Raw genomic sequence first — 13068 nt, forward strand, 5'->3', positions numbered from 1 at the left:
GTAGCAGGACAAATAGAAAGTTCAAAATAAGATGTTAGAAATAAATTACTAATAATAATAAATGCAAATGGGCTAAAGTTACTGGTTAAAAGACATTGTCAGAATGCATTTTTAAAAAATCCAATTATATGCTATTTTAAAAGAGACCTCAAACATAATGGTTCAGAATAAAAGAAAGGGAAAGGTTATGCCCTGCCTTAAAGAAAATACTTAGAAAAAGTGATACATATTAAACAAAATATACTCTAAGTCAAACTTCATTGTTGGGAATAAAGAAGAGCATTACATAATGATGAAATGAGTTTTCTTTTTTTTTAAGCAGGAAGATACAATAATTTAAACTTGAATGCCTCTAACAGCATAGAGACAGGCAGATACATAGATATGTTTATATTTATCTACATATAGCAAAAATAAACAGAACTACAACAAGAAATTGACAAGTCTACCATTGTATCAAAATATATGAGCATATGTATTTGAATAGTTGAGAGGTCAAGCAGATGAAAATTTAGTAAGGACATGGATCTGATTCCCACGGGTACCAAGCCTTCTCTATTGGACATATAGAGAACCCTGTACCCAACAATTACAGAATAAACATTTCTCTCAACTTTATTTGGAAATTTTATTAAAATTGAACACATACTAGGCTAAAAAGCAAGCATTAAATGTCAAAAATCAGTATAATCAACTCAGGTGGCAAAGAATCATGGTAGAAAAAAAAAATTAACCTAAATCTGAATAGTGAAAATGCATGCAAACAATACTCTTGGACAGCAACTAAAGTGCTATCTCGAGGCAAATGTAGAGCCTTAAATTTTGTATTAGGATAAAAGTCTGAAAAGGAGTTAGGTGGCCAACTTAATATATTAGGAAAATAACAACAGAGTAAACCTAAAAGGAATAATAAAGATAAGAGCAGAAAGGGATTAAATAAAATACAAAGACAGAAAGGATCAACAGAGCTAAAAGTTGTTCTTTGAATAGATTAATAAAATAGAAAAATACTTTAGCCAGAATTGATCAAGAAAGAACAAAAAATACTACAAATAACTTTTGTTAATAAAATGTAAAAGTTAGTTGAAATGGACAGTTTCCTAGAAAAATATAACTTAATGTTTTGACTCTAAAAGAAACAAAACCTGAAAGATCTATAATCATTAAATAAATTGAACCGTGTATAATATAAAATACACATATACACACACAGTTTCACAGTTAGCTTTACCAAATATTCAAGGAACCAATCATTCCAATCATACACAAACTCTTCCAGAGAGAAAGAATACTCTCTGGCTCGTTTTAGAAGACCAGTATATCTAATCAAGTACATTATGAGAAAGGAAACATATAGGCCATTTGTGTTTATGGATATGAATTAGAAAAACCAAAACAACATTAAGAAACCAAATCTAGCAATGTTTAAAAAAAAAAAAAGCATAAAAACATCGTAACCAAGTTTGGATTTATCCTCAGATTGCAAAGAAGTCTATCATAAGGAAAGCAATTTTCAAATTTTAAATTAAATGCAATTCCAATAAAAATCCCAGAAGTTTTTTTTTTTTAATAGAACTTAACAAACTGATTTTAAAGCTTATATAAATGATTAAAGAGCCAAGAATAATCAAGAACACTTTTGAAAAAGAGCAAGGTTGGTGTGTGTGGGGGGGATGACTTTCTTACTAGATGTTAAGATGTTATAAAATCTGTTATCAAGTAAAAATAGTTAAAACAATGTGCTTTAAGTACAGCAATAAATAAATAGACAAGTATAGCCAGCTAGAAAGCCTAACAACTGAGCCATCTGTGTATAGGAAAGTATGACAGAGGCAACATTGCATATCAGTGGGGAAAAGGAGAGGCTATTTGATAACTGTTACTTGAACAGTGGGCTATCTAAATGGAGAAATATATATATATACAAATCCCTGCCTTAAATTTAGCACACATATAAACTGTAGGCAGATTAGAGACGTAAATATGAAAGAAAATTTTAAACTTTTACGGGAAAATAGAAAATTTGTTTATGAACTCATGGTAGGAAAAGATTTTTTAAATGAGACATACAACATTTACATTTGAAACTTCTGGGTGGGTGAGTACACTTTGGGTGTGCTCTCTACTTTGGAGAATAATTCGGCAATGCCTAGTAATGTTGAAGATAGTACATAGTTTTATGATGCAGCAATCTGCTCTCAGCAATGCCTTTAAAATTCTAAGGGAATACCATCCAAGACACAACACTTGGTCTGTATTTGCCTGGAGCAACAGAGGAAGGAGTGTTAGGAATAGGAGGATATGGAATGTGTGGCCAGTTGCCTCCGTGAACAACTGCCTCCTTTACCATGAGACCAGAAGAACTGGTTGATGCCAGCTACTATTACTGAACATTTTGACCAAAGATTCTATAGAAGGATCCTGATCAAAAGGGGGAAATGTAGAACAGAATTTCAAATTCTCATGGATTCCAGACTTTTTGGAGTCATGGAGGCTGGATGAACCCCTGAAGCTATTGCCCTGAGATAATCTTTAAATCTTAACCAAAAATATCCCCTAAAGTCTTCTTAAAAGCAAACAGTAGTTTAGCTTACCTAGTAAAAAATGTCTGCCTTGAGCACTATGTTCTTTTAAGACCATCTATATGGGATCAAACTGACAACAGGAACTCAAAAGGTTAGATAGGAACCTTAAAGGCAGTTAGTGTATATTAATGGAAGAGGAACAACTCAGAAAAGGAGGGTGAGAATGATTGCTTAACTGGAAGAATGTAATCAATGTCACTGAATTGTACATGTAGACACTGTTGAACTGGTGTATGTCTTGCCATGTATATTCTCAACAACAACAAAACAAAATTTTAAAATACATTATTTTTTAAAATTCTGAGGAAAAACTGGCAGTCAAGTGCAAAGATAGAATAAATACATTTTTATGCATGCAAAGTCTTAAGAAATGTATCTCCCATGCATCTTTTCTCAGGAAGCTACTACAGGATATGTTTCAGCAAAATGAAGGAGTAGAGCAAGAAAGAGGAGGACATAGGATCCAGGAAACAAGGGTTTCAACACAGGAGAGAGTAAAAGAAAATTCCTAAATGATGACAAGTGAGTCACAAGACAGTACCTGCACAGTAGGCCTAGAGAACAACCATATAGGTTTGAGCAGAAATATGGAAGTTTCCAGGGTGGAAAATAGAAATGATAGATAATCTGACACATTTGACCACGTAGATATTTATATTGAGACGCATTTATAGAGTATTAGAGATTGTGAGAAGACTTAACAACAGAGCAGCTTCGTTCTTTCATTCTCAGCTGTATCCCTAGCACCTCAGTGCCTGGCACATAGTAGGTATTCAGAAATATTGGTTGAATGAAGCATGTTTTTGAAGGTAGCCTTTCTCTGTGAACCTGTATATGAACTACACACAAGTAACTTGAGAAATCCGGAATACATTTCATGGTAGATCCCGTTTAGTATTATCAGGTATTGCTCTCTCTCACATTCCATTCTCGGTGTCCTTTTGCAGGGATTGTATTCGCACATTATGGTCCAGTCTGGAGACAACAGAGGAAGTTTTCTCATTCAACTCTTCGTCATTTTGGCTTGGGAAAGCTTAGCTTGGAGCCCAAGATTATTGAGGAGTTCAAATATGTGAAAGAGGAAATGCAAAAGCATGGAGAAGATCCCTTCAGTCCTTTCCCCATAATCAATAATGCCATCTCTAACATCATTTGCTCCTTGTGTTTTGGCCAGCGTTTTGACTACACCAATAGTGAGTTTAAGAAGATGCTTCATTTTATGTCGCGAGGGTTAGAAATCTGTCTGAACAGCCAGGTCCTCCTGGTCAATATATGCTCCTGGCTTTATTACCTTCCCTTTGGACCATTTAAGGAATTAAGACAAATTGAAAAGGATATAACCAGTTTTCTTAAAAAAATCATCAAAGATCATCGAGAGTCTCTGGATGAAGAGAACCCTCAGGACTTCATAGACATGTACCTTCTCCAAGTGGAAGAGGAAAGGAAAAATAATAGCAACAGTAGCTTTAATGAAGATTATTTGTTTTATATTATTGGGGATCTCTTTGTTGCTGGGACTGATACCACAACTAACTCTTTGCTTTGGTGCCTTCTGTATATGTCAGCATACCCTGATGTACAAGGTAAAAGATGTTTCCTTAATTCATGGTAAAACCAAAACCAGGATCAGCAGCCTCGGGGATCCTGGGCTGCTAGCACTAAGCATTGTCTTCAGTCTGGAAAATAAAATGTAAATACTTACATCTCATAGGGAGTGGTAAGGCATTAACAGTGAAGTTTCTAGACAGTGAGACTGATGTCATAACTTGCTTGCCCTGCTTTAAATATCTACAGGTCTGATTCTCTGTGAAATCTATAATGGAGAAAGAACTTTAGAGAAGGACAACGTTTTAGAGCTGAAAGGAATCATAATGATCATCTGAATCCATTCGTCTGTTTTGAAAATGGAGAACAGAGGCCCAGAGAAGTTACGTGACTTTCATAGGGTCACATAGCTAGTTCCACCCTTTCAACACCAATAGGAAGTGAATGTCAATGGCAGTTCATAGTGGATGAGTACAGGGAAGGATGGTATATAGTTTTCCATTGCTGCTGTAACAAATCAGAAATTTAGTGGCTTAAAACAACACAAATTTATTATCTTATAGCTTGGTAGGTTAGAAGTCTGACACATGTCTCACTGGGATAAAATCAAGATGTTAGCAGGGTTGCATTCCTTTCTGGAGGCTCTAGAGGAAAATCCATTTCCTTGCTGTTTCCAGCTTCAAGAGGTCACCCATATTCATTGGCTCATGGCCGTTGTCCTCAGGGAAGCCAGCAGTGTTGCATCTCTCAGACCATTCTTCTGTAGTCACATCTCCCTCTAACTCTGAACTCCACTGGGAAAGATTTTCTGATTTTAAAGACCCATGTGATTACATTGGGCCCATCCAGATAATCCAGAATAGTCTCCCCATCTCATGGTCCTTAATTTAAACACACTTGCAGAGTGTCTTTTGTAAAGAGATTAGGGTGTGTACATCTTTGAAGAGTCATCATTCTGCCTGCCATAAATGGAATTGTGCCCACCTGTATTATTTACCTCTTGTGAAGTAACAAATTATCCCAAAATTTCTTAGTTTAAAACAACAAACATTTATTATCTCACACACTGATAAATGTTTATTCAAACACATTGCAATATCTTTTATAACCTAAGCTCAAAAGTGACTGTCTCAGTCATCCAGTGCTGCTGTAACAGAAATACAAGTGGATGGCTTTAACAAAGATAAATTTATTTCCTCACAGTAAAGCAGGCTAAAAGTCCAAATTCAGGGTGTCAGCTCCAGGGGAAGGCTTTGTCTCTCTGTCGGCCTTCTCATCAGTCTTCCCCCGGACTAGGAGCTTCTCCGTGCAGGAACCTCGGGTCCAAAGGACACGCTCTGCACCCGGTGCTTCTTTCTTGGTGGTATGAGGTCCCCCTGTCTCTTTGCTCACTTCTCCCTTTTATATCTCAAGAGATTGCCTCAGGACACAGTCCAGTCTTGTTAGATTGAGTCCTGCCTTACTAACACAACTGCTGCCCATCCTCCTTCATTAAAGTCATAGAGGCAGGATTTACAACATATAGGAAAATCACACAATCCTGGGAATCATGGCCCAGCCAAATTGATACATACATTTTTGGGGGGACATAATTCCATGACAGTGACATACCTTCATTTCTGTCTTACTCTATTGGTCACATAGACCAACCTGGTACAAAGTGAGATGGTATTACAACAAGAACACCAAAAGCTGGGGACCTTTGGGGGCCATCTGGGCTACCACACATTCTCACAGTCTGCTTACAGAGTCAATCAGTATTCATTCATATGAGTCAGGGTGCTTTTGAATCCAGAATGCTTTCTTACTTGTCTATTATTTTCCACAGAATCAGAGGGGCACATGATCCCTGGGGCTAGCTGTCTCTACTTGGGGTATCTGAACAATGTTTCACTTCACTGAAGCTGAATAAGTGGTGATGGGAAGTGTGCATAGGAGGGCAGTCTCAACTCTTTTCTGTCTTAACTCTTTGCTTTCTTGTATAGAAAGGGTTCACGAAGAAGTTGAAAGGGTCATTGGTCCCAACCGAGCCCCTTCCCTCACTGACAAGGTCCAGATGCCGTACACAGAGGCTACAATCATGGAGGTGCAGAGGCTGACGGTGGTGGTGCCACTTGCCATCCCTCATATGACTTCCGTGAAAACAGGCAAGTCCGGGTTCTTCCTCTAAATGCCCTTGAGGGAAGTACAGCCTCACTAAAGATAGAGATTCTGTCTCCTCAGTCCAGTGGTGATAAGGAGTGCAGTGTGGTGTCTGTTGCCTAGCTTGATCCTTCTGAGGGTTTAGCGGTGCATGTTGGAGAAGCAAATGGACAGCCAAGGGAATGTTTTAAGCCCTCAGTTGTACATTATGAGTTGTACTGGCATTCTGGTGCCTCTTTGTCTTATAAATAGCTCTCCTAGCCTTCAGAGCACACACTGGAAAATAAATTATGCCACAATTTGAGTTGGCTGTGTTGGCAGAAACAACTCCAGAATTAACAGAGGTACCTCTCAGTCCTCTGCTGGGGAGTCAGAAGAGCTGGTCAAGATGTGAAATTAAGGATTTTAATTGGAAATTATTCTACTCCAATTTTTACAATTCTGCAACAGAAACAAAATATTATATAATTAGAAGGCCCCATCTGATTCTATGATCACACGTTTCAGCCACATCTACAGCGAAATGTATCCATTTGGTCATGTTCTTGATGTATAGTGAGCCACCCAGACTCTTCTTTAAGCATCACTACTAACAAGGATTCTGCCTCCTCTGGAGACAGCTCATTACATTGTTGCTTGAACATTATCTTAAGCAATCCCTTGTAAATGGCACTGGGTCACATAACAGTTTCTTGGGTGCAAATATATACTGTGTGTACAGTGTCTCTTGGGCGCTGTTTAAAGTACATATCAACTTGCCAGCTGGTAGGAGGCAGTGTTAACTTCCCTGAACATTTCTTTACTTCAGTTTACCTTCCTCACCATATTGTTTGTGGACATAATAATTCTGTAAACTGTAAAAGCTTATCCAATTATTAGGAATTTGAATTCTTAGGGAAAGTTTTCCTGGAATGCCTTATTATTTCTGTCTCAGTGTTTTCTCTTCATTGTAATGTTTTCGTGGTTTGATTTAATTCAACATCCATCCAAGCACCTCCTGTGTTGTGTCTCAGGCTGGGTTCTGGGAAGGTGTGTCGAGAAGGATGCCAATTGATAAGACCTTGCCCCTGTCCTCGAGGACCTCAGCGTTTAGTCTCAGTAAATTAAATGCTACATATGTAACTAGATTTTCTTTTCTTTTTTTTTTTTTAAGATAATGATGGTTAGGGAAAACTATTAGTAAAATCCTGTTGATTGACCCTGTGTTTTTTTTGTTTGTTTCAGTGCTTCAAGGGTATACCATCCCTAAAGGCACAATGGTCATACCCAACTTGTGGTCAGTACACAGAGACCCAGCCATCTGGGAGAAACCGGATGACTTCTACCCCAATCGATTTCTGGATGATCAAGGACAGCTTATTAAAAAAGAAACCTTTATTCCTTTTGGGATAGGTCAGTTAAACTTTTTAAAAGTGATTATCAATAAAACAGTAGAACTCAAAGAATCTTTTATGATTTTATGTTTTAAAAATGTTTCTTTCTTGGCAAGTCAATATAAGAGATAAATAATTTAGGTAATGCACCGTCACTGTTCATTTCAGATTTTAGAAACAAAAGGAAAGAAGTTGGCTTTAAATATTTAAATATTACTAGAAATCATTCCTTCTGAGTTGCCCAGGTGATTGTTTGGGTCCCAGACAACAGTTGGAGCTAAAAGCTACCTCTGACTTTTTGCTGGGCTGGTGGGTGAGAGGGTGGGTTCTCTAATCTGGCCAGTCTCCCCTTTAGATTCCTAGATTAGAGTACATGGGATTCTTTCTATGGAAAAGGAGGGCTCCAGAGATTCTTATCTGACTTTTTGCCCCTTACTCTTCCAGGTAAGAGGGAAGAAAAGGCATGGAGGAGACAGGGTAGCCTGCCACATTAGATCTGGCCTCTCCTTCCTCTCTGGGATGAGGCTAGGTTTTTATGAGTAGGAGTTAAAATGTATACTTATATAAAAATTCTGATGAGCATGTATCATGAGAGACCATGTGGTCTGTGTGGCAATTTTATTTTAAAACTCTTTATATCTGCATTTAAACATTCAAATTTAGATATTTCATATAAATTTGTTCTTTTTGTGATAGGAAAGGGGATAGCATTATGATCCTTTTTTGTGATCTCCTTTTTAGGGAAGCGGGTGTGTATGGGAGAGCAACTGGCAAAGATGGAATTATTTCTGATGTTTGTGAGCCTAATGCAGAGTTTCACATTCAGTTTACCTAAGGATTCTAAGAAGCCCATCCTGACTGGAAGATTTGGTCTAACTTTAGCCCCACATCCATTTAATATAATCGTTTCAAAAAGATGAAGAAAGTCTCCAAAGAGAGATGGTGAACACATATATAATGTCCTTCTGAACAAGTTTTCTTTCAGCAATTGACAGCAACAATTCAGCAGACCCCGGTTAGACTCAAATTAAGTAGACACTGGAAAGAGTAGAGCTCACAGGAGCTTCCGTCTCGGAGGGTTGCTCAGCAGGATACATCAGCCCTTTTATTGATGCATGTCTGTAATTTTGGAGACAAGGACCACAGTACTGTTTTGGGAAGCAGGAGGTCTGGATTTGAGCCCCAGTACTTTCCACCAACGAACATTTCTTCTCACCTCTCTGTGCCTCAGTCATTCCATCTATAAAATGAAGGTACCATAACTTGCCTTCTCTCTGCCTCTTCGCACCAATGAAGGTAATATGCCTTGTGTCCTTTCTGACATTGCCGAAACACTGTTAGGTTCTGGAGAGGAAATTCAGGAGAATGTTTATGACCTGTGACAGCATGAACTGTGTTCAGATTGGAACACTTGGTCAGAGAGGGATATGGGTTAAGGTTACGTTGAGCTAGAGCTTTTCTCAGCACAGATCCTTTGCCAGTTTTTTGTCTTGTTATTGTTATCTTTTTGTTTATGATGTTAGTTTTTTTGTGGACATAGGATGAAGCAGACCTTTGTCCAGTAGGTTAAGGAAAAAAGAAATTAGGATTTAAAAAATCCTCCCATAAGGTAATTATTTGAATGTATATGGCTACCTTCTACTTCAATTACATGGACGGTAAGCCTGGCTGAAGAAGCAGCTTCATGCCAGAATTCCTTTCTGCTGACTTGACTTGCAAAGCTGTAACTTTACCTTTTGGCTTGAGCCCTGAGTGGTGAGGTCAGGAATTTTCCTACTGGGATTCATCAGGAAAGGACTCTTCTTTTAAACTGCACTGAACATTTTTTTTTTTTTTCCATTCTCCCTGCCACCAGACCTAATGTATCTCGTCCTTGAATACTCTTGAAGACAGGAAGACATTCTTACTGTTTATTATGGAACTAAATTATTTCTTAATTTTAAAAAAGGTCCCTATAGAAGAGCATTTCTTAACAGGAGTAATAACCCCATACAGAGGGTGTTTGGTGATGTGTTGGTGCATTTTTTTGGTAATCACAATGATGGGGGTGCTCCTGGCCCTTTGCTCCTGTGGGGTCAGGATGCTAAATGTCCTGCAACATCAGAATAGTCCTATACAAGGAAGACTATGCCAATATTTGCGCCAACGAGAACTGCTCTAGAAAACCATGCTCCAAAGAATGAATAGTCTTTCCTGTGGTAGTCCCTATACAGAAGTAATCATGGTAATAATGTGAGCAGCCATGTTTTGACCTCCCCTCATGCTGGCACCACGCTCAGTGCTTTACTTGTACGCTTATCTAAAATCCGTACAGAAATTCTATTAAGGGGCTGCTATTTGCAGCTGATGAAATGAAACTGAGAAAAATGAAGGCACATAGTTCAAAGGTATTATCTCTGGGTTTCCAACCTGCCAGTCTTGTGACTGGAGAGCTCTTTTTGAACCATGTCTCTGTGCTGCTACCACTCAACCCCATGGCAGTCAGTACATCTGCCTCACGCTGTAGTCGGGTGGGCCCATCTTCACCCCACACTGAGCTCCTGGAGGTGGGACTCGTGTTGTTTGCCCCCCTCACAGTGCCTTGCTCTTAGTGCGTGCCCAGTCACCCTGTGAATGACTGTTAAGGAGTGTTGTTGTTGTTGGGTGCCATCAAGTCAATTCTGACTCCTAGTGACCCCATGTGACAGAGTAGGACTGTCCCATTGGGTTTTCTTGGCTGTAATCTTTACAGAAGCAGGTTGCCAGGTCTTTCTCCCAAGGAGATGCTGGGTGGGTTCAAATCACCAACCTTTCAGTTAGCAGCCGAGCACTTAACTGTTGCACCACCAGGACTCCTTGTTAAGAAGTGCACCTAAGGGGAAAATCCCACCCTATCTGAATAACTGCAGGCCATGTTTTTGTTGCTTAAAGATAACAAAAATCAGTGTGTGTCATTAATGTCTGTGATGGTTAAGATTGTGTGTCAACTTGGCTGGGCCATGATCCTCCGTATTCTAATGTAATCACTCCCATGATTGAATATACTGTGAGTAGCCAATCAGATGAAAGGGAGTCTCCTTGGGGGTATGGCCCGCATCTGTGTATAAGCAGACGTTCTGGCTTTTTGCTCTCTCTGGATCCTGCGGCTGCTTCCTGTCATATCATCTCCTGTTCTTGGGACTTGAGCTGTCAGCTTATCTGCCGAACTTGGGATTCGTCGATCTGCACAGCCGTGAGTGGGAGCCGTGCTCTCCAACCTTCCGATCTTGGGCTTGCCAGCTTCTGCAGCTGTGTGACTTGGGAGAGGCCTCTACTCTGATCCACGGACTTGGGACGTTCTAGCCTCTACAATCGTGTGAGCTGTTTCCTTGTTATAATCTCTTTCTATATGTATATATTTATACACTTTACTGGCTTTGCTTCTCTAGATAACCCAGCCTAAGACATTTGGTACCGGGAGTGGTTCTAGAGAAACAAAATTGTAAGGATGAGTTTTCTAAATTGGTTCTCAAGTCTGGTTAGTCATAAAGACATTGATGACTCTGCTTTCAGCAGTAAAGAAGTCACTGCTAGTCCATGGAGCAAGGTGGCGATACAAATACGCAAATATCACCACCGGTAGATCAGGTGTTGGTGAAAAGTGAGGCTCAGGGTGAACACGTGTGGTATCTTTCTACAGCTTTGTCAGAATGAGAAGTATAAGGGAGCTGGTTGGTTTGTCCTACTTTCGCTAGATAAACTGATGAAGGAAAGAGATGCTCCCAGGGCTTCAGAGTCAAGGCTCAAGTGCTGCATACATGACTTCAAGGCTTCGACTTGTGCTTTGAAAGAAAGCCTTATTTCTTGTAGTAACAGAGCTGAAATTGCTAAAAACCAAACACAGAGTCTTACTGTAAGAGTGGCTGAATTACAACGCCAGCTCAATTGCAAACCTCGAGAGGTGTCTGAGGTTAAAGTAAGGGCACTGATTGGGAAGAGATGGGATCCTGAGACTTGGGATGGGGACATATGGGCAGGTAATCAGGAAGCTGAGCCTGTAAATTCCATTGAATCACTCCTGCCAGCAGAACCAGTCCCATCTGAAGAGATTACTTCATGTTTGTCTGCTAAACCACCCTGCCCAGAAAAACCATTAGCTCCTCCACTCCCATCTGAGGAGATTAGGCCTAGCCCAGCTTCCTCTAAAGAGCACTTGCCTGAGTCATTGCCTGGAGCATCGCCTGAGGCAGATGCTTTATGAGATAATGCTGAATGTTCTCAAAACAATTCCACACTACTGATTCTGGCATCTAGACCTATAACTAGGCTTAAGTCCCAGCGAGCCCCAAAAGGTGAAGTACACTGTGACCCAGGAGGAGGTACGCTACACTCTGAAAGAACTACTTGAGTTTTCTAATAGGTACAAACAGAAACCTGGGGAATATGTGTGGGAATGACTATTAAGGGTGTGGGATAATAGTGCAAGGAACATAAAGATGGATCAGTCTGAGTTTATTGATATGGGCCCACTGAGCACAGACTGTTCCTTCAATGTTTCAGCTACAGAAGTTAGGAAAGGATCGAATAGTTTATTTGGTTGGGTTGCTGAAGCATGGATTATGAGGTGGCCAACACTAAATCAAGTTGAAGTACCAGACCTGCCTTGGTATACTGTAGAAGAAGGTATCCAAAGGCTTAGGGAAATTGGCATGCTAGACTGGATTTATCAAATTAGACCCACAGACCCACACATGGAGTGTCCACAACTGTGAGGAACAAATTTGTGAAGGGAGCTCCAGCATTCTTGAAGACTGCTATGATTGCTGTTTTATGTAAATCAGATTTAACAGTAGTAACTGCCCTAACTGAATTAAGACACCTAACTACAATGGGGCTGATTGGACCCCATGGTAGTAGGGGCCAAGTGGCTTCACTCAGTCGACAAAGATAAGGTGGGCATGGTTACAGTAATGGACAGAGGAGTCAAAGCAATAATCAGAATAGTCTGACTCGTATGGACTTATGGCATTGGCTACTTAGTCATGGTGTCCCTAGGAATGAAATAGATAGGAAATCTACTAAATATTTACTTGATCTATACGAACGGATGAATTCTAGGTCAGGTGAACAGCAGTCTAACTCGAATCACCAGAATAGAGAGTCACAGTCTCTCAATCAATTCCCAGATTTGAGTCAGTTTAAAGATCCACAACCCCTTGAATGAAGGGGAGGCCAGATCCCCTTGAGGAAGGACTCTAATACACTGCCAAAAATTTTTACTGTTAATCTTTCTCCCAGCCTTCCCCAAAGGGATCTATGACCTTTTACGAGAGTGACTGTTCACTGGGGAAAAGGAAGTAATCAGACTTTTCGGGGATTACTGGATACTGGCTCTGAGCTGACACTAATTCCAGGAGACCCAAAACGTCACTGTGGCCCACCAGTCAGAGTGGGGGCATATGGAG

At 39.8% G+C, this 13068-nt stretch overlaps 1 protein-coding gene across 1 annotated transcript in view; it reads left to right on the forward strand.

The window, feature by feature from the left end:
- LOC101344640 (cytochrome P450 2U1) overlaps nucleotides 1-10257 on the forward strand; it is a 26105-nt gene extending 15848 nt beyond the window's left edge. Inside the window, exons 2-5 of the mRNA XM_004380222.2 lie at nucleotides 3533-4168; nucleotides 6116-6277; nucleotides 7497-7664; nucleotides 8387-10257. Coding sequence (XP_004380279.1) covers nucleotides 3533-4168; nucleotides 6116-6277; nucleotides 7497-7664; nucleotides 8387-8565 — 1145 coding nt within the window. The 3' untranslated portion in view covers nucleotides 8566-10257. The remainder of the gene's footprint in view (nucleotides 1-3532; nucleotides 4169-6115; nucleotides 6278-7496; nucleotides 7665-8386) is intronic.
- The last annotated feature ends 2811 nt before the right edge of the window (nucleotides 10258-13068 follow it).

The sequence above is a fragment of the Trichechus manatus genome, unplaced genomic scaffold (assembly GCF_000243295.1).
Source record: "Trichechus manatus latirostris isolate Lorelei unplaced genomic scaffold, TriManLat1.0 scaffold00071, whole genome shotgun sequence".
Taxonomy (NCBI): domain Eukaryota; kingdom Metazoa; phylum Chordata; class Mammalia; order Sirenia; family Trichechidae; genus Trichechus; species Trichechus manatus.